Genomic DNA, 25836 nt, shown 5'->3' with positions numbered 1-25836 from the left:
GAATGAATGGTTGAATGAGAGTGCGACTGGCTTCTCTTCTCCATCTTTCTCTCTCTCTACCTGTGGGCAGAGGGTCACGGTCGTCACCATGCTGGAAGGAATCCGATGCAGGTAAGCTACTCAACCGAGCCCCAATCTATCCCTTTAGTTAGGGATAGAAGCAAATATCCTCCACTCCCTCCAACAAGGGGGAAGGAGTGGATGCCTACTTGAGACAAAACCCATAACTTTATGTTGGCTCCTGTTACAGGAACAAGTTCTTGCAATGCTGGTACGAAGAGATACGCTTGCCTCTCTCTTAGTACTTGGCTCAGAGGTCTGACCATTGATCCTGGCGGTGCACACGCCCCGGGATCAATCGGACAGAGGTTTGGATCCCGCTCCCTTGCTTCTTACGACCAGGGAGGCATTCCAAGGTTGGACCGAACATCCAGTCTGTTCACCAAAAAGACTCAGATTCCACCCACCAAGAAGTGAGTCTTCCTATTGTTAAAGGACCGAGGGTTTTTTGTATTACGTATCGGAACAAATGACAATTTGTCGAAAATTGCATTTTTTCCTAACTATACAAACCTGAGGTCCTTTACATATAGTCCCACCTCATACCACCCCTCACTCTGCAACTTTTTGCATGGGCCTAAAGCAAAAGTGATTCTTCACCGCCGCGCGTTGCACGATCGGACAAGCAGTTAACTACCGTTCTCCCCTTGTTCGAAGCTTACGACCGTCCCAGCTGCCGCTAGTTTACCTTCCTATTGTTAAAGGACCTCAGGTTTGTATAGTTAGGAAAAATGCAATTTTTGACAAATGTCATTTTTTTCAATTTACAGCAACCTTTTACCAATAGAATACTTAAAGCACAAGGGTAGATGCTGACCAATAGGAGAGCAGGACCTTATGGGGTGACTAGCATCAGGAACCAATGGGAGAGCGGGAGGGATGGTGGCGAGTTTACTCAGTTGGCGGCGCGGGAGTTTTAACAATTGTTCTCGGTTGGTCCGGGCGAAATCTCGGGACTTTATAGCAACAACCTTTCGTTATCTTGAAAACTTCGTAAGTAGAGCAGTAAATTTTTCGTATTGGCTTTCGTAACTTGGATTTTTCGTAAGTTGAGCCTTTCGTATCTCGAGGTACTACTGTATATGTATTCTCATATTACTATTGTATTTTAAAATACAAAAGAGCAATCATGCGCCATTTGCATTATTTTGGTTTATGCAACATGTTTAACTGTTCTAGACTAAACATCTTTGAATGTCCTTGAGACAAACCCCAAGGCTATAATTATAAGATTATAAGGGTTTTTCATTCCCAGGTATACTTTAATCTCCTTCCTATTCGACCCTCTCTCTCTCTCTCTCTCCCACCCCCTAAATCTTACTGCTGTCTGAGCGAGAGCTTTTTTATGGGATAACATAGGCCCGCATTTCGCATTTTCCATACCTATTTATTTTGTATACAATTGCCCTTTCTCGGCTGTGAAGTTCATGTCTGTCCATGGCTGTGAGATGACCAGGAATAACTTGTAAGTCAAGTGTCAAAGTCACTCCACACTTCAGTCAGGCCAAAACTTTGCCATATTGCATTCAAGCAACATTCAGTCAATGTTTCCTATCTATTATTTTGTCAGAGAGAGAGACCTTACCTTACCTTACAGACCTTACATCTTGTTCGGGTTGCCCCAGGTCCCTCAGTGTGAGGCACCTCTACTGTCTACTAGAGAGTTGCTAGTACATCTTCCGGTATATTTTGCATCTTCCAATCTTGGATGGTCTGGGATGCAGTTTAGATATTTGTCGAGCTTATTCTTAAACACATCTACGCTCACTCCTGATATATTCCTCAGATGAGCTGGCAACGCATTGAATAGACACTGCATTATCGATGCTGGTGCGTAGTGGATTAATGTCCTGTGTGCTTTCCTTATTTTTTCCTGGTATAGTTTTGGGCACTATTAATCTACCTCTGCTTGCTCTTTCTGATATTTTTAGTTCCATGATATTTTCTGCTATTCCTTCTATCTGTTTCCATGCCTGAATTATCATGTAGCGTTCTCTCTCCTTTCTAGACTATATATTTTAAGAATTGTAGTCTTTCCCAGTAGTCTAGGTCCTTAACTTCTTCTATTCTAGCTGTAAAGGACCTTTGTACACTCTCTATTTGTGCAATATCCTTTTGATAGTGTGGGTACCATATCATATTGCAATATTCAAGTGGACTACGAACATATGTTTTATAAAGCATAATCATGTGTTCAGCTTTTTTTCTTGTTTTGAAGTGCCGTAACACATTTCCCATTTTTGCTTTACATTTTGCCAACAGAGTTGCTATTTGATCATTGCATAACATGTTCCTATTCATCATCACACCAAGGTCCTTTAACTGCTTCCTTATTTTGTGATGGTCTCCATTATTAGGTCCCTTATATGCATATAGCTTTCTTTCTCTGTCTCCATAATTTATTGATTCAAATTTATCAGAGTTAAATACCATCCTAGTTTACCTCTGCCCAATCATATACTTTGTTAAGGTCTCTTTGTAGAGCGTTCCTATCTTCATCACAAGTAATTTCTCTACTTATTCTTGTGTCATCTGCGAAACTACTCACTACCGAATCCTTAACATTATTGTCTATGTCTTCAATCATATAACAAACAGTATTGCAGCTAACACCGTACCTTGCGGCACACCGGATATTACCTTGGCTTCATCCGATTTCTCGTCGTTTGCAATAACTATCTGTTTTCTGTTTGTGTATTAAATTCTTTTAACCATCTTCCTACTTTATCCCACGATATGTGTTTTTCTAATTTTCTTCGCTAATATATTATGGTCTACTTTATCAAAAGCTTTTGCAAAGTCTAAATAAACCACATCTGTTTCATTTCCGCTTTTCATATTTTTGAATATGTTCTCACGTGGACTAACAAGGTTGGGTTTGTGTACTTTTTCCGGGTACGAAACCATGTTGTCCTTTATTAAACAAATTATTTTTTATTAAATGTTTTTTTCATAATATTTTTTCTTCATTACCCTTTCATACACTTTCATAATATGTGATGTTAGACTCACAGGCCTATAATTACTTGCTCTAGTCTTGATCCACTTTGAAAGTAGGGGTAATATATGCTAATTTGTGCTCATCATATATCTTGCCTGTATCTACACTTTGTCTTAATAATATTGCAAGTGGCTTTGCGATAGAATGAACTACTTTCTTTAACAAAATAGCAGGAATTCCATCAGCCCTGCAGCAGCTCCATTTTTAATTTCATTAATAGCCTGCACAATATCAGCTTCATTAATATCTATGTCAGCTAAATATTCACTATTTTCATCCCTTACTTCTATATCATTATCTTCATTATCTATTCTAGGGGTGAATTCTCTCTTATATCGTTCTGCCAGTATGTTGCAAATTTCCTTTTTTTCATTCGTTAATCTCCCTTCAATTCTCAGAGGGCCTATTTCTATTCTTCTTTTATTCATCTTCTTCGCATATGAGTATAATAGTTTGGGGTTTTGCTTGATATTTAATAGGGTTTTTTCTTCCAAGTCCCGTTTTCATTTTCTTTTGATTGTATAATCTTTGTTCTGCATTTTCTATCTTACTTTTTAGTTTCTATAACTTTCCATGCATTTTTTTCTTTTGCAAGACCTTTTTTCCACTTTCTGATTTTCTGGAACAAGATCCTTCTGTCTCTTGGTATGCATGAATGATGTTTACTTTTCTTCTTCGGTATATATTTTTCCACTATTATCTCCAATATTTTATATAATATCTCCGTATTACCCTTATGTCATCACTTACGAAAATGTTATCCCAATCTTTGTTTAATTCTTCATTAATTTCTGACCATTTTATATTTTTACTGTAGAAGTTGTATTTTCCATATCCTTCCCACTTTTTCATTTCTTGCTTATCTCTATTTTCACTTGCTTTGGAATGAACTGTTAATTCTATGACATTATGGTCTGAAATACTCGCATTATAAACTATTATTTCTTTAACATAATTCATCTCGTTCACAAATACTAGGTCTAAAGTATTTTCCTTTCTTGTTGGCAGGTGATTTATTTGTTGAATGTTGTATTCTAGTAGCATATCTAATAGCTTTTCAAATTGCCTCTTATCTTCTGCACTACTATTACTCTCTTTTTTATATGTATAAGTACAACCACAATCTCCTATTCGTTCTTTCCATTCTAAACGAAAGGAAAGTTGAAGTCCACCAGATAGGAGAATAGTCCAGTCCTTGTGATTTCTACATATTATCATCCAATTTTTCAATTATTAAGTCAAACTCTTTAGTATTAGGAGGTCCTATATATTACTATGTTCATCAATTTTTTCAGATTCAAATTCTACCGCTATTAGTTCACATTCTGAAGTTACTATATTTTTCTCATATATTTTTTCCTTGTTTTTTGTCTTTCCATATATTGCGGTTCCCCTTGATTCCTATTTTTTCTATCTGATCTATAAGTTTGGAAAACCCTTTTATTTGATCATCATTCCCCAGTCTCTTGGGAATACCAGGTTTCACTTATATTCATTATATCTATTTTCTTTTCATTTGGGTTAGTTCTTCTAAGTACTCTGTTTTTCTTTTTGAGTTACTCGTAACTAAACCCTGCGCATTCATCACTATGATGGTTTGCGTGTTTTTCTCCTTCATTTAATACTGATAGTAGTTAAGGATTTTCCCATGTCTCTTTCCTGTTCTGGTTATGTTGTTCTTTTTTTCATTTCCAGAAATTCTGACATTAAAAAATCCAACTTTTCCATAATATTTGATCTTCCTTCATCATAATTATTCATTTTGTGTCTGAATCTGCAATTTTCTCCGCCGTTTCTGCAATATCCTCTTGCATAATAATACAGTTATTATCTCTTGAGTAGAATTTCGGAGCTGATGCTTTGAAATTTTTTGCTGCACACCTCTGCATATCTCATTGGTGGTTTGCTTTTCTCTTTTACCTGATATTCTTGATTTCTCTCTTTATTTGTTTCTTTCTTATTTTGGATTTTATTACTTGGTTGGTTATTATTTGATTATGATTCATGGCTACAGGGTGCATATATTTGCATTTTTTGTCGAACTTACATCCTTTTCCTTCTTTAGGTTTTTACATATTTTTGGATGCAGATCTCTGCAATCATCCCCATATCCATCTAAGTATGCACATTTACCATATATTTCATATTTTTGACCATATCTTAGGATGTTTGTAGTACATCTTCTCCAAATCTGCAATTCCCTCTTTTCAAAAGGTTGCAGATTTTGTCTTTCTTGCTCTTTTTTATCCTCTCCCGTCATTGTATAGATCTGGGTAGAGCCTCTTCGGGATTTGCTTTTCTGTTTGTCATATCGTAATTTATTTCTTCGTAGGTTATGCTGCTTTATTGCCTCATTAGGTGTAGTATCAATGAGTATCTCTGCATCCATACTTTTATCTTGTTCTTTGTTTTCCTTATTTTTTTCTGTCATTTCATTTTTGTTTACTTCTCTTCCGTTTTCCTCTTCTTCTTTTTCTTCTTCTTCTTCTTCTTCTTCTTCTTCTCCATCCAACTATTTGTACATTCAATCTTGATTTAATAACATTGTCTATCCATGATAGACATGTTGAACAAAAAATTCTTGTATCTTTTCTCAAATCTTGATATTACCTCAGCACACTGTGGATGGTCGGAATGTTGCGTGCAGCACATTTTCTGATTAGGTTTTGTGGATTGACTATGCTATACCAAACCTTACCACAGTTTGCATGCTTTTGGCATTCTTTTTCCTAATGCATCAATTAGTATATTCACAAGATTCACCTTATTCATTTTCTTTGTCGGAATATGTTGGTTTATGTATATTTTCTTTATGAGTCTCTTGACCACTTGGATTTTATTTGGAACTTCTTCAATTATTTTCAAGATGTTTTCATTAGATTTGTTCCAGTTTGAAGGATTATATCCTTCTAATATATCTATGAATGCTTTTGTATCTTTTTGGTTAGGACTGTTGCTGATTTCATAGATGAGAAATGCCAGTTCCCTTCCTGCTACCTCATCGTATTGCGAATCTGCTAAACACGCCAAATTACGCCACCTTTTCCCGCAGTTGGAACTTACTGCCATCTTGTTCTGATTTATAGTATTACACTTGATAAACTAACTTAGAAGACGCTTTATCCTACTATTTTCACACTAATCTTATCACCGATAGTTCACGAACACTTCTAGATATTTCTCAAATTCTAGTCGTATGTTAAACTTGTGATATCTGTTGATTATTGTGACTTCACGCGGGTACGTCTCACCAAGCAAGATGGCTACTGAGAGAGAGAGAGAGAGAGAGAGAGAGAGAGAGAGAGAGAGAGAGAGAGAAGAGAGAGAGAGAGAATCTGTCTGTATACGATTGTTTATTTTCTCACTCCTGTCAAACTTACTCTGTTATGCTTTATTTCATATTTCCTTGCTCACCAATTTATTATATAACCTATGATATTAAGAAATCAAGATATGTGTAGAAGGGAGAAATGCCTCCAGACTGTACAGTAAGGATTTAAACGCACGTGGAACTGGTTGAAATATTCGCAACAGCACCAAAATGATATGCCATGTGGATAGAAAATCTGACTCTGTTTCATTTTATTGCATAAAAAAAACTATTTAGAATTCTGCGAAATGGAAAAGATAATATTTGATATCTGTAATGGGAGAAATTGTTTTATCTCTGTTGTTGTTATAAATTTGGCAGATATGCGGAGATCAAACACGTGGGAGGACCAAAACACCCCAGCCAGAGAGCTCTGTTCATTTTGTAAATACTATAGTTTGGCGTGCTAGGCTTACCCGATTCATTGGTTGTGCGCTGCAGCTGCTGCTATCAAATTATGGCTTTTTTTTTTTCTTACTATCCCAAGAATTGACCATGGAAAATCCCTAGATTAACCAAAAAACCCCAGATAATCAAATAATTGACATATGCCAAGCATATTTATGCTGTCTGTCTGTCGTCTGCTATCAGGAAAAGAGACTGATCATTTGAATTGACGGTATCTTTCCTAAGAGAGAGAGAGAGAGAAAATGTGCAATACTGGTAATTCATATCTGGAAGACAAAAAAACAAATATGAATTTTGTTGTTGTCAGTCGCATGGACTAAGAGCAGGGAACAAATCTTAACATTCCTCGAGAGATTAGAGAGATGATCTCTCTCTCTCTCTCTCTCTCTCTCTCTCTCTCTCTCTCTCTCAACTATACTGTTAAGTGTTAACTTGAGTCTCTGAAACCAATAGGTATTAGCACACGCGCAACTGTATGTGTGTGTGTATGGGTATACTGTTAAAAAATGTGGCTGTACCCTACAGGTAATACCTACATCTTTGATAGATAAAACAAACAAACAAATTTTGTAGTGTTAGTCACAGGGGCTCATAAAGGGTGTGACCATCAGACAGAAAGATTAAAGTTTTTCCAGAGATTAAAGAGCTGAATTTTGTTTGAAGGTATGTCAACAGCGTTAGTAAATAGGTATCATCTTCTAAAGAACTATTTTTCTTTTCTTTATTTTCCTTTTGCGGAAGAATCTTCTAACCATTTTGCATTCAAAGTAATGAGAAGGAATCATTCTATTCTTCATGTAATCAGCAAAATACTTACACTATTAAAAACTAAACTACGTACTGGTATGCAAAACACACACATTCATCGTCAGCTTCGCGTGTGTAAACGTTTATTCTAAAAAATTAATTTCACAATCGTCAGCTTTGCATGTGTAAATGTTCATTCTAAGAAATTCACATAGTTATAGTATAACCAACTCCTGATTGGCTGGTTGGTAGCCATGGAGATCTGTTATCCAATGACTGCCCCTGCTTCTGTTCTATTTATAGACATATAATGGATGCACTAGGTTTGAATGTTACCATGATCGTGATTTTCTGACTGCTGATGGCAAAAAAATTACTCAATAATTTTCTTTATATAATTATTTATTCGTGAAAACAATAATGTAATATGATAATTTCAAAGTTAATGTATAGGTGGTATGAAAAATACCAGTGTGTCATAGCGATGCGCCATCAATATAGTTGTATGAAAATACCACATTGTGTTGTAGCGATGCGTCATCACTAAGTGCAATCCTTTTCCGGACCATCCTCAAAATTTTACAAACTCTTCAACTTCAAGATCTATATGGTGAAATATATTTTATAGTCATACTTATTGTTAAAATTCACAAGTTGAACTGCAAAACATTATTATATTTTGATTGTTATGTACATCCATATTTTTTGCGTTTTACGGAATATTTGTTTTGAAAATAATAGCTATTAGTGAACATATGGTATTAATTGTCCCACTATTTATATTATAGGTGATCTAATTATCTCACATTCATTTAACAGTATTATAATAATATGTAAGTAAACTGTAAGCAATAAATAATAATGAAAAACAAAGGGAAAAAAATGTTTTTGCTGCAGTAGTGATGTTTGTTTGAATATGCATCTGACCTCACATTTCTGAAATATGAAAAATTTCAAAAACCGAAAAATCGTATAAAATGAATGTGTGTGTATTGCACATTTTTTTTAAACATTATGTACACGTACACGCACACAATATCTACACATTTATTCCTGAGAGAGAGAGAGAGAGAGAGAGAGAAGAGAGAGAGAGAGAGAGAGAGAGAGAGAGATTGATTTAAGACTCCAAGGCGTGGTATTTTTACAATTATTTTATTAACTTGGGATTCTTTTTTAATCGAGATTTTCTACTCAATTCTCGGGATTAGTAAGAAAATTACCGTAACTTGACTAGCAGCAGCACACATCTGAATGACTCAGCCATTAGCACGCTAAACCACCAACCTTATTGAATTGACCGCTCTCGGAAAAGGAACTTGCATGATACATGAAATACATAACAAAACCAGTTTATTGGTGAAAATTTGGGGGTTGCATGATATGCGAGATCGCAACGTTTACTCGAGTATATACGGTATGTTCTTTAATATTGCACCCACTGCTTTGGGCAGCTCCTTCACCTTTCAAAAATCAAATTCAGAGCATTTCATCTTGATTACTAAATTCTCATCTTGGGTGAATTTTCAAGAATTATAAATGCTGAAGGAATCTTTTATTAGAACAAGATATCAGGTCCAGGTCAAGCAGGGGTCGTCGTCAGTGCTGGTATTATTCCGTAGGCGTAGTTCAGTTCGGGCCGGGGTCGTCTTAGGTTTAAGGGCTGGTATTGGTGCTGTTATAGCTGGTATCACGTGACGTTTCGACCTCCTCGTGGGTCATCTTCTGACGAGTCGGTTGAAGTGACTGTAGCAAGAAAGTTTGCGGAACGGTATTTATAGCGGCACGGACCTAGAGTTGCATCCTCATTGGTCGGGCCGGTCTTGGGCGAAGCCGTGGATCTCGCCTCGAAGGTCTCGGGGATTCTCTTGTGCGAGCGCCACAGTGCGGTCCTGGGGATGAACGTCAGGAATTCCGTCTGTAGCAGGAATCGTATCATCCTGTGGGGGTTCCTGGTTATCTGGCATCGTCGGGGGGTCGCTCTGCTGCTCTCTGGGTGGCGGCGGTGGGAAGGAGAAACGTTTCTTGAGTGATATTTAAGTTTGGTTTCTCCTTGCCTATATGGAGGGCTTCTAGAGGCGCAGACGTCGGGGATCCGTTGTTTGATCTATTATGGTGATATTAGGATAATATCATTTCTTCTTATCCGTTTGTTATGAGCAGTCCTGCCGTGGTTGAATATGGCTCCTTCTTGGGCGTGGCAGGAGATTCGCTTGGAGAAACGCATGAGGTCATACCGACGTATTTGCCGAGGCATCCTCGGACGGGGCATGCGTTTCTCCAAGTGAATCTCCTGCCACGCCCAAGAAGGAGCCATATTCAACAGCCAGGACTGCTCATAACAAACGAATAAGAAGAAATGATATCCCTAATATCACCATAATAGATCAAACAACTTGATCCCCGACGTCTGCGCCTCCTAGAAGCCCTCCATATAGGCAAGGAGAAACCAAACCTAAATATCACTCAAGAAACGTTTCTCCTTCCCACCGCCGCCCGGAGAGCAGCGAGCGACCCCCCTCGACGATGCCAGATAACCAGGAACACACAGGATGATACGATTCCTGCTACAGACGGAATTCCTGACATTCATCCCCAGGCACGCCACTGTGGCGCTCGCACAAGAGAATCCCCGAGGCGAGATCCAAGGCTTCGCCCAAGACCGGCCCGACCAATGAGGATGCAACTCTAGGTCCGTGCCGCTATAAATACCGTTCCGCAAACTTTCTTTCTACAGTCACTTCAACCGACTCGTCAGAAGATGACCTACGAGAAGGTCGAAACGTCATGTGATACCAGCTATACCAGCACCAATCCAGCCCTTAAACCTAAGACGACCCCGGCCGAACTGAACTACGCTTACGGAATAATACCAGCACTGACGACGACCCCTGCTTGACCTGGACCTGATATCTTGTTCTAATAAAAGATTCCTTCAGCATTTATATTCTTGAAATTCCAATATGAATATTGGCCAGTTACTCAGAAACATCGCTGAGCCTGAGAAGTGAATTGTAAGGAAAATAGAAAAAACAATATACAAAATCAACTCGCTTAATTCTGCCATCCTTTTTAACAGCATTTCTTCTACCAAAATATAAAATCTCATCTGTTATAACTTGACGCATAATTTTTAAAAATATCCACTTCTTGCTTTTGTACATTAATGCTTGTGTTTTGCCCTTCTTGTTTTTTTTTTCTCAAGCTGCTTTTTGAAAAACATTGTTTCTCTAGTTTTGCCATCACTCTTAAGTTTGAAACTGTTACAGCGTTTTTGGGTGATATACCATATTTTAGCTGCCTCATTAACTTTTGGCTCAACGTTGTAAAGAGGGCATAAAACAAATTTTCAATGTTGAGAAGAGGACATAAAAACATTTTTATTCATTTTAATTTTATTATAAAAATTTTTTGTCATTTATGCTTTATATGTTTTAAATGACTCTAACTGCTCAGTGCCTGGAGAAACATATTCCATGATTACAGACTGACCATTGAAAAGTTGTCCTTCATCTACAAGTGATTTTAGTGTTAAATCCATGGAGCCTAAATGAGATCCATCACTGGCACGGAAAAGTACCAACTTGTCGGCGCCTGTCAAATTATTGCGATTGGGAACCTGAAAGTAAATTAAAATTGTTAAATACTCTAGTGATTTTTTCATGTATAGTTAGAGATTTCAAGTTGTTTTCTAGGATTAATTACAGAACCTAAAAAATGTAATTATTTAAACAATGCAGAAAAAATTTTTTGGTATACCCCAAACTCTAGCAAGTCAGGTGAAGCTGTCATATCAATTCTGACAAAAAGTCTATCCCATTTAGTTTGTTTACATGTAAGCTATGTTATTCCTACAAGTTATTTAACAGCTTTTCTCAGTCTTTTCACTACACTTTTCTTTGTAGCCATCCTACTAAATGTACTTTGATCTGGTGTTTTTTCAAGTGATCAATTGTTTACATACACAGTACTTACTTATTTACATTCCATCACATGGACACTCATTCTCTAGATGGGATGTCTAATTTTTTCCCCTATAACCTGGATTACCTATCTTATTCCCAACTAAGTATATTGATTGCTACTTATATAATTCAAGATTTGTTGATTATATTGGTTATGCTGTTACTATTTATATACAGTCCTAATTGCAGAATCTGATAAGTGGATCCTGGGATCATAACAGTGCATGCTGAAAAGGCAATCTGTGAAAACGCCACCTGTAAGAACTTGAAACACCTCCCGACATGCAATAATACCCCTGCCAATAGTTCTTCCCAAAGGAAACAGCAAAGAAAGATGTGGAACTCCTGTTTAAGAAAATAGAGCCAAATCAGTGTCATTGATGCCCTATGGAGCTATGCAAACACTTCTCAAAATGGCTTGGAAGAGGAGGTACTGGATGCCTGACTGAAGAGTACAAGTTGTCTAATCCAGACCAGAACTTGCCCCTGCAAAACAGAGGTATAATCAAGTGGCTAGACAAAGCCACAGAGCGTAGGAAGCTATGCAGTTGCCTATCAAGATCATCCTGAAGAGGTGCTGGATGCATTCTGCATTTACCATTTCTATTGTTGGCTGAGCTTTTGGTAGTTCAATGCCAACTGGGAGGCCTGTGGTACTCTGGCACTCCTCTTCATAGCCTTGCATAGGATTTCCAGTCTCTATCTCATCTGGTCTACAATGGGGATGCAATTTTGGCATCAAGGTATAGGAGTGACAATGTTTCTTGTGATCAGCAACTGATGATGAGTGCCATTCCAGCAGGGGCTCTAATAGAGCTGTGGCAGTTTATTAAACTGCAAATTGGTTTCATACAAGGTAAATAAGTCTTAAGTTTCCAGTAATTACAGTTTAGTTGTGGCAAGTTCTATTATTGTTTTTGCAGGTAAGCCTGCAGCCCAATCATCATCCATAAATGCACTTTCAGCAGTTGAATGGCCACCTCGTAGTTCTCAATAGTGAATTCACAGTTTAGGATCATTTTATACATTTATACCTTGAGGTACCCTTGCACTAGCTCAAGGTAGATACATAATTTTTTATCTTCTACCTTGAAATGGCCATTCAACTGCTGAAAGTGTGTTTGTAGATGGTGATTGGGCTGCAGGTAGTAGCACTTGCTATAACTTCATCACTATTACTGAAAAGTTCTTTTTGCCTTGTGTGAGTGAAATCAATTAGCAGCTCAGTAAACTGCCATGACTCTTTAAGTTCCTGCTGGCTGGAATGGCAAATCATCAGTTGTTGGTCACAAGAAACATCTTCTCTACAATGATGTCAAAAAATTTGTAACATTCCTATGCAAGGTATGGAGGCGAGTGCCAAATTGCTACAGGTCTCTTAGCTGACTTTGAACCATCAAAACTCAGCCACCCACGGAAGGGTGTATGAAGAGACAATATTAGACAAAGATACAGATATCATAGGGAAGCATTTTTTTCTCAAACTTGAGTACTGTCTGCTAGCAGATGACCAGACAGTATACTGTCTGCCAAGGCTGCTGCTGCCATACATACAAAGTTGAATTGCCTTTCTCACTGGCTGCAATGTTGAGGTGTTGTCCTGCTAGGATCCAAGACTGTGGTCCTGCCTTCTGGCACAATCTTTGCTCTGTCTGCAATTCCTAATCTCTGAACATTCCTTGTTCTCCACATGGTCCTGGTATTTTGTGTGGTTCAAAATTAAGTGTTGTCATACTTGGTCCCCTAAATATGCACGCACCTAGGTCTGGCTTCTGAAAGTAGCACCAGTATCTGCTGCTATGGGAGCGTGTATTGATTCCAGATACCACAGCCTTATGTCAGTCCAACATGTCTGAGCACAAGCTGGCAAAGAACTCTTTCCTTTAATAACAATGATAGAGCAGCGAAAGACAACAACTATATTAATGGTATACCAATGAGGTTTTGTGGCTCTGCATGCATCATAATCTGGATAGGAAAAGTGGCAACATCTTGGAACTGAAGCTGGAGAAGGACCATCAAGCCAAGACTGGAAGGCCCAAAATTAATGCGGGTGTGATACCCAACATGCAATTTATAGATGCCTGCATCTGCCATGTAGTGATACAAACGGGTACTGGTTGAGGTGAATTTTACTTGTCCTCAGTGAATGTGACTGCGCAGGCAAGTTGAAATGATTGCAACAAATGAGGAGGAACTTAACACACCTCTAAAGGACTGACCATACTGGATTCGACTGAGGCCCCTTAATTGCTACTAGTAGCAAAGGACTGTTACAGGTCAGGAGACCAAAGCTGAATTAGGGAAAGCATCTAAAACAATACACAAGGTACATATATAAAACCTCCTGTTAGTCAAGTCCACTAGGCCAGCAACCAGTCTCGGTAGGTAAAACAGGTAAGCTTTGGAGCAAAAACACAAACTAACAAGAATCTCCCTATTATATATAAAACAATCATGAGACAGTGCATGAAAACTGAGCATATTAAATTGAAGCATAAAATACTTGCAGCACAAAACCCTGGCAAGGTTCAAGAGCCAACTGCTAATCAAGTATGAAACATCTGATGCTAAATTGCCAATTACAGAAAATACTCAAATACACAGGTAAGTGAATTAATGGAGCCTACTTGATAACACTCGGGCAGCATCACCCACTAAAAAGAAAGCAAATGGGAAAGATGGAAAACTACACAACATAATTATTAAGTTATCACTGGATGAAGAGGAAGGAAAGCATGTATGAAAAGGTGAAGTGAATGACTAAATGCTGCTTAAGTTATACAAGGAGCTCTTTAAGGGTAATGGCCAAATCTGGGGAAAACAGCAAGCTGCTAACACTTCAAAGCCATGAAAAGTATGAGTTTAACGTAAGTAGGTGTACATTATGCTTGTCTAGAATAAATCCCAACAAGCAGGACCTACAGTGTTCAACAACCTCTCTTGTCTGTTAAATAAACACTACACTCCAGGAACTTCTAGCCATAAATGTACTAATGGGTCCGTGATAATAAATTATGCAAGAAAGGCCAAGCAGTCGTATATTAAATCACAAAAAATTCCATATAGTATATTCAAATAATAATTTATAAGCAGGAAAAAGGCCAAGCAGTCATATATTAAATCACAAAAAATTCCATATATATTCAAATAATAATTTATAAGCAGGAAAAGCAAGCAAAAACCTCTAGTAACCATTCATGAAAAGAGAAATCACTAAACAGTACATTCCTTCATATCTCACCTTAGAAAGGGTAGCTATGGTATCTATAGCTTTGCCAATACTCCAGTGATGTGAGATATAAACAGCTTGGGTAGTGACTGAGTGGGCTTTGGGAAGAAGCACAAGAAAGTACAGCCTCTCTTCTTGTGGTAAATCTCCTTGACCCACAGACTTCTGTTTTAATTTCATTAACTGAACCTGTAAGAGCAGAAAAAAAAACCTTGTTTAAAAAAAATCTCAACTGATATATATCAGCTGAAAGTACAAGGCACTGACAACTGTTTGCCTAAATTATCTGCACTGTAAGGTCTAAAGCAGAGTGAGAATTGCTTCAAAGTGCAAAAGCATGCTACAACTAATGAGGCACTTGCAACACTAAACATAGTAATATCACTGCAGTATGGTATGACATAGTATCTAAATACTGTACCTGATAATTTAAGGTTATATCAAGGTTTCTAAAGATTTCTTTTCACTAGTCAATAAGAATGAAAATGTGTAAATGAAACTGTAAAACTGAATTATCTATTCAATCTCAATCAAATTAAATATACAGTAGTCAAAGACTGAGTTTTTCTGCTAAAAATAACAACTTAGACATTTAATATTTTATACTAATCTCACTTTAGTCATATACAAAAACTTGCAAGACCCAAGAAATTTAATTTATGGCTGTGGTCTTCACATTTACAGGTTACTAAATATAACCTGTACTTTACATTATACACCAACTCAGGGCCATGACATTATGAAAAAGTCGGTAATTTATAAAAAGTGAAGAAAACCATTACATTTAACTATCTTTGTGCTACACAATATCGCAAATTCTTGAATTAAACTAATGACAGAATGGATTTGTTTTTGTTTGTTTTGTTCGTATGGTACTTTTACGTTGCATGGAACCAGTGGTTATTCAGCAACGGGACCAACGGCTTTACGTGACTTCCGAACCACGACGAGAGTGAACTTCTGTCACAAGAAATACACATCTCTCACTCCTCAAAGGAATGGCAGAGAATCGAACCCGCGACCACCGAGGTGGGACGCTAATACCATACCAACCACGCTGCTGAGGCGCTACGACATAGAATGGAGTCTATAACGAAGTGAAAAATACTAAATAATCTCAAAATCTCATTGGTATACCTTGTTAGGAAGCTCTTTGGATCAACGTATGGAATCTCAAAGCATCTTTTATCTATGTATATATACGTAGCATTCGTCCTTCAAATCCTAATGCAGAAAGTACAAATGTGTTAAATCAACTCGACACCAATTCTACTCAATAAAATACAATTTACAAACTGAAATTTCTCCAAACTATACCTTTGCAGCTAATTTATCAGATTTTCTCCCTTGGCCCTTCTTGGAATCGGCTGAATCCAGACGTTCAGTGATCTTCTGAACCTTCGCTGCTGCTTCAGCCATGGGGTTAACAGGAGGTTCATATGATGGACAACTGTGGTCAACCTAGTTAGATGATGACTTGTAAGATGATAAAGCCATATAGAATTTTGCAGTGATACTTTTTTATCAAGATTAAATAAAATTCAAAGGTCTGTTCCAAGCCACATACACGAAAAATAAAATCAAAAGACCTTAGAGGCTTAGATCATGACAATTGGTTTAAAAAAAAAAAAAAGGGAGTTCAATCAATCCCTATAGTGAGCATCAAAATCACCAATCAACACAAACTAAAAATTTTTATCATCATTCTGCATCTTAAGACCTGTCCACACTAGGAAACATTGTTTACAAACACTTTTTACTCCAAATTTGTTTCCCATCCAGAATGGAAAATATTTAGTGTTTCTGTGTATATGTAAACAAGTATAGTAAATAGTGTCGTTTTCAATTCCGCCAGAAGCAAGTCAGCATGACACGCTCCTTTTTCTAAAAACTTCCTTATTACCCATCTCTCTGTCATATCCCTCCTCGAGTGCATTAAAATAGCCAAATAGAATACAGAGGCTACTGCACCAACAAGCATCCTGATGACAACTGAGGTCTGGACAGGAAACATTGCTTGCAAACAGCTTGGAAACTGTTTGCAAACAATGTTTCCTAGTGTGGACAGGCCTTTAGCCCTAAAAACCTTTATAATTTGGAACTCATTCCCAATACCAAGCCTATAATGACATGCACTGGTCCTGGTGGGATTTTGCATATCATATTTTCCCTAGTTAGTCAGAATAGTGAGGATATTGTACAGGTACTGTACAACTGGAGTAAAGATTAGATACTCGTATCGTAAGTGAGCACCAAACATTTGGAATATGAATTACATTCAATATATGGATATGCACTGTTGACAGCAAAGTACTTATGTTGAGCTGAGCTTCAAGGTAAGTGAATACTGTACTGTAATTTGTATAAAAAATATCTGGCTTAAATGATCAAGCAATCTACCAAAAATATTTGTCACAGTTACCAAGACAAATTCTGAAACAAACTATGCTGAGGTTGCATACCTGGTGTCTATGGGCAAGGCAGAAATTCTTTGTACAGGCTGGACAAATGACTGGAGCCAATTCACCATTCTTACACCCTTCAAGTTCACAAGGGTAACGCATTGGACCTCCTCCAGACCTCTGTGAAATAAAGATTTTGAAATCAGATTTAGTTCTTTTAAACACCAAACAAGAATGCACGTATGTTATTGCTGCATATGAATATATGTACACTTTCAAGTATGTACTATAGTGATAAAGAAATACTAGTTCAATATTTAAGTAAAAGTTGTAACATCACCTGCTAATCATGTTTATTGTGCACACAAAGTGCACATAATTGTGGCATTTTGCAAACTGTTCTTTTACAATAATATATATACCCTGATTTTAATTTTAACATATAAATTCCAATAAAATTTAATTACTTTACCTTCAGTCATTTACACATCACCTTAAACAAAAACTTGAACATGACAACTGCCTTTATAACAACATGGAACAAGACAATCTCAGAATTTATTGAAAAGATGGTATATTTTATGTAGGGTAATTAAAACCTATGCATCAGAACTGTTCTGAGTACTAAAATCACCCAAAAGTTTCCACAACATTCAATATCCACACACACAACTTTTAACATGCAAATAACTCTACAATTTCAAATAAATTCTCCATTGCAAATCATCCAAGACAAGAAATCTTGAGTCACACAAAATTTTAATTCACTACCTTGAGAGCTACAGCAGATACGGATAAAACCATTTGCATGAGCTGGATGCATAACGTTGCACTAGTATTATTAGCCTTCAGGAAGATTGTCTAAACCTATATTGGTAAGTTTTATTTGTTTCAGTGTACTTCACCTTCAGTGAGGGAATCCACCTGTTAACAGTTCGACCCATACTGCACAATATTGAAGTTTACAAAAACAACGAGGTTTGTGCATTTGTGCATTTTTAGAATCTATTACCAAAGCCTCATAGTGAAAATTTAATATACAAAATATGCTGAATAACAATTTATACAATAATAAACCCTGTAAACTAAAACCTTGGTCCACAACTTTATCGTAATCTCCACTGCAGTCGTGGTATTGCGGAGGAAAGTGATCTTTGCAAAATAAGGCACTACAAAAGTGGCATTTGATAGGGAGGAAATCTAACTGTTGGCAAGAAGAGACCTGACACTGTTTTCCTAATTCTGGCAACTCCATACTGATTCTTTCAGTTTACCTATTACTCTAGATAAAGTACTAAAAACTAGTATTTCAATCTGTCTGAATTACAACTAGCAGTGCTAATGTTTTTTGTTAAAATAGAGTGAAAAAATTAACTTGCGTCACAAAACATTAAGTAGTGGCATTCTGGGTCTGAAAATCAGACAGATTTGATAACATTAGATCCTGCCACTTGTGCTCTTGTTGCCGCAAAGTTTGGTTAGGTGTTGTCGCATCAGGTTCTGGATCAGGGAGTTCTTGAATGGGAACAGCAATCTCGTCACTAGGAAGACTATCGGTCCGCCACCCAGAATCCACCAGCTCTAGTAAGCGCCCATCTAACTGCACCTGGGAGTCCATAAGCAAACTTGCTGTAAAAATAATAAAAAGTGCAAAATGAGAAGAAAAAAGTTAAAATGGTCATGAATGTATTTTTAATTGCTGTCACAATGATCTCAATATCTCGGTTTCTACATACTTGTTTTAGCAATGAATAAATATAAAAATTTGAAGGTCTAACTTCTGTGGTGGGATTTAAATATACACACACACACTAAGCAGTGCAGTCAGCAACCACACCACCATGAAGAATCAAATTCATCTTGTATATACAGATATATACTGTATGGTTTCAGAGAAGGCAGGAGTTGCACATAAACATTTGTGTTACGAAATACTGTGCAACAGAGTATAAAATTTAAGAAATCCCCTCTTGATGGCTTTGTTGATGACAAGAAGGCATTTGATAGTGCCTACAGACCTATAATAAAGGTCTTTCATCACTATAGCATTCCTATTAAATATGTATTAAATATGTAAAGCTAACTGAAATAACCACAAACTAGATGCTGTACAAAGTGGGGTGCTACAAGGGAATATTCAACATTTGTAGCTTCCCTTTTACAGGGATTGTATATATAAAAAAAAAAGGTGGAAATAAAACTTAAGTGAAATATAAGGGTGTATTCTAACCTTCCCTTAGGGCAGCAACCCCTTGACATTACAATCTTTATCTATCTAGGTCCCATAAATCACATGAAAATAAAGATATGCATCCCAACTTGACCTATCCTAAACCAGGGCACTGAGGTCTACCTGACTGGTCATTATAAATTATTTGAAGCACTGTACAGGGATGCAGCCTAGCTCGACGTAGCTCAACCTAGGGCACTAGAAACTACCTGAATGGTATTTTAACATTATAACTGGGCAAACAAATGGTTGCCAAGTGAAGATAAGTGAAGAAAAATGGTTGCCTAGTAAGAAGAATTTTTTCCTATGGGGGGACCAGACAAATCCCCAAAATTGAAAGGAATTATTAAGAAATTGAAAATTTCTTTATTATTGAAACATTACTTATTGATTGATAAATTCTATCATTCAACCTGTATACAACAGTTGTAATTAATCCATTTTTGTGAGGGTTGAATTGAATTGAATATAGGATTTAGGCATTAAGCCAAGCACTGGGGCATCAAAGGCCATTCAGCGCAGTTTTGTGAGGGGGGGCGAGGGCTAAGGTTGGTCTACCAGTTTTTTTTTTTTTTGTGGCAGGGTTTGGACCTGAAATGATCATCTTTTAATCATAAAATGTTGAATATCTATTAGTTGTAATTCTGAAAATGGAAATGTATTCTATTACCTTCAAAGCCCACTAAAAGTTTGGCTTCCGGGGCTCTGCCCCGGACCCGCTAGCTTTATGCCTCGTGCCTACGGCACTTGGCAGTAGTACTGTAGCACTCCCAAAATCATAACCTCATGCCTATGGCACTCAGCAGTAGTATTGTAGTACTCCCAAACTTACAATCATAATATCCATCTGGTCTCCCAGTGAAATTTCCTTAAAATATGCACTGCCCTAGACCATTTCTCTACTAATCTTGGGCACAGTAAATCATACTGATATACCTACAACACCCCTTTTGTACTAAGAATCAAGATTTCCAAATGAACCCTTTATTTCCAACTATACTAGAAACGATGGTAAAAATAACTGTATTAAATACTAAAACAGGAAAAACATACTTTTAACTTCAAACAACAGTCGTAAATGTTTCTAAAAAATTTACACTTTTAAAACCATTAACACAAATTACACTGATGTTTCCACTTGGTTTTCAGAATTTTTATGAGTGGTTTGAACTGCAATGGCCAGGGAAATAAGACCAATTTTATGGGACTATGCAGTTTCAAATATAAAGTTTTCAATGCAGGTGGACAATTGGTTATCCTGAAAATAAAAGAGACAATCAAAGTTCAGCACAATTTCACAAATGAGTGCAGTGTTTATTACCCAAAGTTCCTTATATTTAGTTACCTGAGTATAATACAGCCAAAATTTTTTAAACATTATGCCACAGTTCATGTCTCCAAAGAACTGATACATATCCAAGACGCTAAAAATATACAATATTGCAAACCTAATACATTCAGTTGTATAATGATACTTTGCATTTCAGAAGTGCCAGCAGAAATATGATACACTTAATATGAAATACAGATGTAATAACATTTTATAATAGAATTAGTACTCAAGTAAATAGTAACCATTAGTAGAAAAAATGCGTTCATTCTCACTTTAAAGTAAGGAATAAAGTGTAAGCAATGCTAAAGAGGAGACAATGGGTGTCCCTTGCAAGTTAGCCAATGACCCAACTATTTAGCCATATTTATAGCCGACTCTACCTTGGGTATCATGCCCCAACCTAGCAAGGGGTCTTTGGACCCTAAAGCACCAAACCCTAGGCAACATGATATTATATAGAACAGCAGAAAGACACACACGCACAACTTGTCTGACTTATTACTGTCTACGTAAAAGCACAGACTATAGTTATTACTACAGCCAATGTAAAATACTTAGATGCCTCCCTGTATTTTACACTCTGACTTTAAGGACGGTCTAAGTCAGGTTAGGTGAGGGGAGTCCAAGGAGGGGGCAAAAATACCCAATGTTCCACCTAAGCGAGGGCCCCGGTGTCTTAGGTTAGGTTATAATATAATGTAGGCTATACCAAATGTCCTTCTACGCTTTCGTGAATTATAGTAATATTTGGAGATTGGTAAGAGCCAATGTAGATGGAAAGTCACGCAGTCTGGCAGAGGCTACCCCGTAAGTCTTGACTGTAGCAGTAGGTACTTCTGAGCGAATAAAGCCTAACATAACCTTCCCAAATCTTGGACCCTTTGCCTGCATATTACTAGCCTTCTCTACCTCAGTTCAGATGCGGTCCTTTAGCTATATTCTTTGACTTCAGTGTGACAACTTACTATAGCCTAGGCTACTATTATGATAAAAATATTTAGCATAAGGTCGAATAATTTTTTTTCTAACCACCCTAAAACATCTTCCGACTGTGGATATAAAACTGGGGAAAAATTGTACATGCCTTAATAACAGCCTAATATAAGGTAACTACGTAATGAAAATTGGTAAAAGCAAAATATAGTATAAGCTTAATACATACAGAATTAGACCTAGGTAATATCATGTTTGGAACTCCAGACACGTGAATGAGAACATCCTAGGTATAAGGTCAGTTCTACGCCCACTAAAGGTATTAGGCCTATGCTATAGGCCTGGGGTAGGAATGTCTTATATAAAGTTCTAACTGCTAATTGGTAAATAGCTAGGAGTTCAAAGACATTTTGTCCTACGGTTCTCAAAGTCGCCTAAGTTAGGGCCATTCATGAATAGGCCTACACCAAAGATGCACGCTACCGTATACTAACACAAGGGCTCAGTTTACTCACGTAAATAGCTATGGCTTGTAAATTATCAGGACTCAAGCCTACCTGTCCAAAGCGACAAGTTGGAATTTGAAGTCGACAAGAATCCCAAACGAACAACTGCGTGTCACGACCCACCGTTACTTCTATGGGGCTTTTGACGTTCCTGGCTGTTCAGTCATTCACCTCACCTGCGACAGGCTAACCAATGACGTTTCTTTTTGTGCCACTTTCGAAATGCTAGGAAACTGGGCACCATTTATAATTTGTGGGCTTCATCCCAATATCATTGTTCGTATTTCTCATAAAAATTGACGATTCTAGTGTATGAATGACATTTTTGTCTTAGGGCCTGCGATATTTTCGGTACTTACCACTTGGTTTATATATTATTACTAATATACCATGTCTATTATCAATATAATATTATCATAATATATATTATTACTGAAGTGAAGCGCGAAATTTAAATTTTTATCAATTAAACATGTCAGAAATGATAACGGAGATTTGGTTACTAAAAAGAGTAACTATTAATATACATATATTGCATATTAGTACACAGCTTATTCCAAATCATTTCATCAGAATAAGCGCTCAATGTAAATATTCATTAAAGAAATCGGGACCTCTTATCTAAATATGAGCGGGAAATTCTGCATACTGAATATACCTGTCGTCTCGCAGCCGTGTGAAACCATTATACCTACATCTGTCTGTTCGCATCCTAAATAATAAACACTGTTGCATTGGTCGGTTTTTCTCCTAACCTTACAGGACTGCACTTCTTTCCTATGTCTTAAGTCATTTATTTTGTGTTTTACTTCCATATTTAACTCATCTCCAAGGCTAAAATGAAATATAAAATTTATGCCAAAGGCCAAGCGTTTGGACCTGAGGTCATTCAGTGCCGAGGTTTACGGTCATTTCGCCAACATGCCATGCCATGTCCACCGATCGCTACACATTGTGGGAGTATTCACATGCCATCCATACCACGTATTGTTATTACAAGAAAGAATAACACCCGATAACAGAATGACTCTATGGGACGAGAACGAACGTGGCGACAAAGAATTAAAATATATACTTTTAATAAAAAAAAAGAAAAAAATACATACAAGACCCAGCTGCGCAATGAGCTATCGAGATGAGCGCACGCTTTCAGCAGCTGATATGAAGACCTCTCACATGCTCATCTCAAAGAATGAATGTTTTACCCTGTAAGTCTCTTATACTTTTTCCGCTGGACCCAAAGTACCTTTTTTATTGTTTTGGTTGTATGGAGAATTACATGTAAAACGGAATATGAAGCCACTTGTAACCAATGACTCCACAGTGTGGGAGAAACGACTTAACCATGTGGAAGAAATGACTTCATAGTGTGGCGAATTGGCATGTGGGCGAAATGACCGGCGGATATCAGTGCTGAAATGGAAACTGAGAGTAAAGGTAATTTTAAAGGTGTAACGGGAGGAAAACATCACAGTTCCACTTTTGAAACAATTGTTAGAAGGTGGAAAGTAAGATGGAAGAAAAATAATATGCGTGGGGGCGCAGTAAAAGGAAAGAATGAGGTTGCAGCTATGTGCCAACTTGCCAAGGAACACAGCAAAGCAATCTAATGCCTACAGCACACCACATGAGGTGCACTAATGGCACTAACCCCTATGATAATCATCTCTGTAGGACAAATGTATACATGACTAATTAAATGCATTTAACAAAGCTTCACACACAAGTACTTGCTTATGACAAAAACAATACGTGTTTGAACTTGTAATATTGAAACCTTTTGAATATTGTACAGGGGCATGGCAAGGGATAAGAAAAATCATGAGAAGTGGCATAGGCATTTTACTTTTATCATAATAAAACTTACAGTATGGAAAAAATCAATTTTGTTACAAAAGGACCCTCAATAAGAAAGGTACATTGCACTCAAAATACAAAAGAAAAATCTGCAGTTCCAATTTTGTGCCATTATGCAAAAATCACCATCCCTTTCCTGTGAGTATTATAGACCCTCTAAAATATGAGAACAACGGCCACTGATGGTACAAAATTGCACATCCAGAATCTTCATATCTCCAGTACATACTTAGGAACCAGACTTAAAATACAAGTTCTGCAACAGCAACCATAGCAATTCATATGTGGTACACAACACTGGAGTTCAGCATTTCCCAAACACAAAAATTCTTTACTTTGCAGTATAACCTTTTTCGTATCATACAATGACACGAGACCTACAATGAACACAGTACAAGAAAGCATGCCATGTTCACATTGGTAGAACTATGAAGCAATATCTACAATGCTAGAAAAGATAAAAACAGGCAAACTTATGAAAAATATATCACATTTGGGCTTATTCCATTATCGTATGCACCTAAAGATACACTTACTATAAAGATTACATAGGTCAGTCCTAAGGCTTGATGCCAAAGAATGCCTTCATCTACACTAACCAGTTGAATGGAGCACTGAGTATGACACAGAAGCCTGCATGCTTTGCATGTAATTTATTTTGCTCTTGTAAGAAAATTAACCTATAAGTTTGGTAGTGCTGTATGCTTTGGCAAATGTGCATCCAAAGTATGGTGCAAGTTTTTAAAGACAAAATCTCTCAAAAAATTCTGCTGCTAGATATTAACTTTCCTAGAAGAGACAAGTCATGTGCTTGGGTCTATAGATACCAGAGAAAAAGGGATGTCTATATTAGGGGGTAAATGGGAATCTTAGTGCAGCATATGCCTTACTCTTACAATTAGTAATCAGGAAGCTGTTATAATTATAATTACGAGGGCGAATAATGCTAATGCGATAAAAATGACAATTTCTTACCAGGGCTCCTTAGAGTAGACAAGAGGTTCTAAGGATCATTCAGGTTCCGGCAAGACAAGTCAAAAACGAAATATTTGTATATGCATTTTCAGCCATACATAAAAGGGGGGATTTGCAGCGACGAACTCGTCAGTAAAATTCAAGTCATACAGTAGTTATATCACTTTTTGAAATTCACAATGGTATGAAGAGGTACATTAACAAAACCCCTGTACATTTCAACATAAGAACTAAAATATTTTACATCACACAACAAATACCCTAGGAACTCTCTGGTGAGTGTCCTTTGAAAAGAAAGAAAAAAAAGAAAAAAAAATCACTGCTTTACAAAAACAGGATGGGAGTAAAAACTGATATTTTCCAATATATTTTCTAGTCTTCTGTATATTATAAGTGTACATTATTATAACAGCACAATGAATAAACATGTATATACCCTACTTCTCTGACCTAAAGTTGACTGATATGAAATAATATTCTACAAAGCAGTTTTCCAGTCATGCATACAATTTATGTTTCCTAAGCCAAAAAACTGAAAATGAAAAGAAAACCAACTTCAACAATTCATAAATACAAAATCAAAGAGGCCTATTGATAATTATCCTCTTTATTTACTGGTAATAAGCAAATGAAATAGTATACAACAGAACATTATTCACCAATAAGTACTTATGAATAAATAGCCTTGCTACCATGAAATCTTTCAATACAGAATTTATCTAATAAAAAAACTCAACTTACTCATTTTTGCAACACTTGTACTAATATCGATGCTTTAAATTATTTATAACTGTGAGGAAAGGGCAAAGTTACATATACC

The 25836-nt window shown here is 37.0% G+C and overlaps 1 protein-coding gene across 2 annotated transcripts; it reads right to left on the bottom strand.

Annotated features, from left to right (window-relative positions):
• Positions 1 to 10954: 10954 nt before the first annotated feature.
• LOC135210238 (AN1-type zinc finger protein 1-like) lies at positions 10955 to 18798 on the bottom strand. Of its 2 annotated transcripts, none has more exons than XM_064243085.1 (5): positions 18562 to 18798; positions 17243 to 17362; positions 16098 to 16241; positions 14793 to 14969; positions 10955 to 11202 (listed from the first exon to the last, which is right to left on the bottom strand). In XM_064243085.1, exons 1-5 carry the CDS (start codon positions 18571 to 18573, stop codon positions 11002 to 11004), a joined length of 654 nt encoding a protein of 217 aa, XP_064099155.1. In that variant the 5' UTR covers positions 18574 to 18798; the 3' UTR covers positions 10955 to 11001. The 2 variants fall into 2 exon arrangements, with proteins under 2 accessions (XP_064099155.1, XP_064099156.1); XM_064243086.1 differs by having other exon boundaries at positions 17243 to 17349; positions 18260 to 18585.
• Between the last annotated feature and the right edge of the window lie 7038 nt (positions 18799 to 25836).

This window comes from Macrobrachium nipponense, chromosome 39 (assembly GCF_015104395.2).
Source record: "Macrobrachium nipponense isolate FS-2020 chromosome 39, ASM1510439v2, whole genome shotgun sequence".
Taxonomy (NCBI): Eukaryota; Metazoa; Arthropoda; class Malacostraca; order Decapoda; family Palaemonidae; genus Macrobrachium; species Macrobrachium nipponense.
The sequence above is the reverse complement of the archived record's forward strand: the minus strand, read 5'-3'. Positions and strand labels throughout refer to the sequence as shown.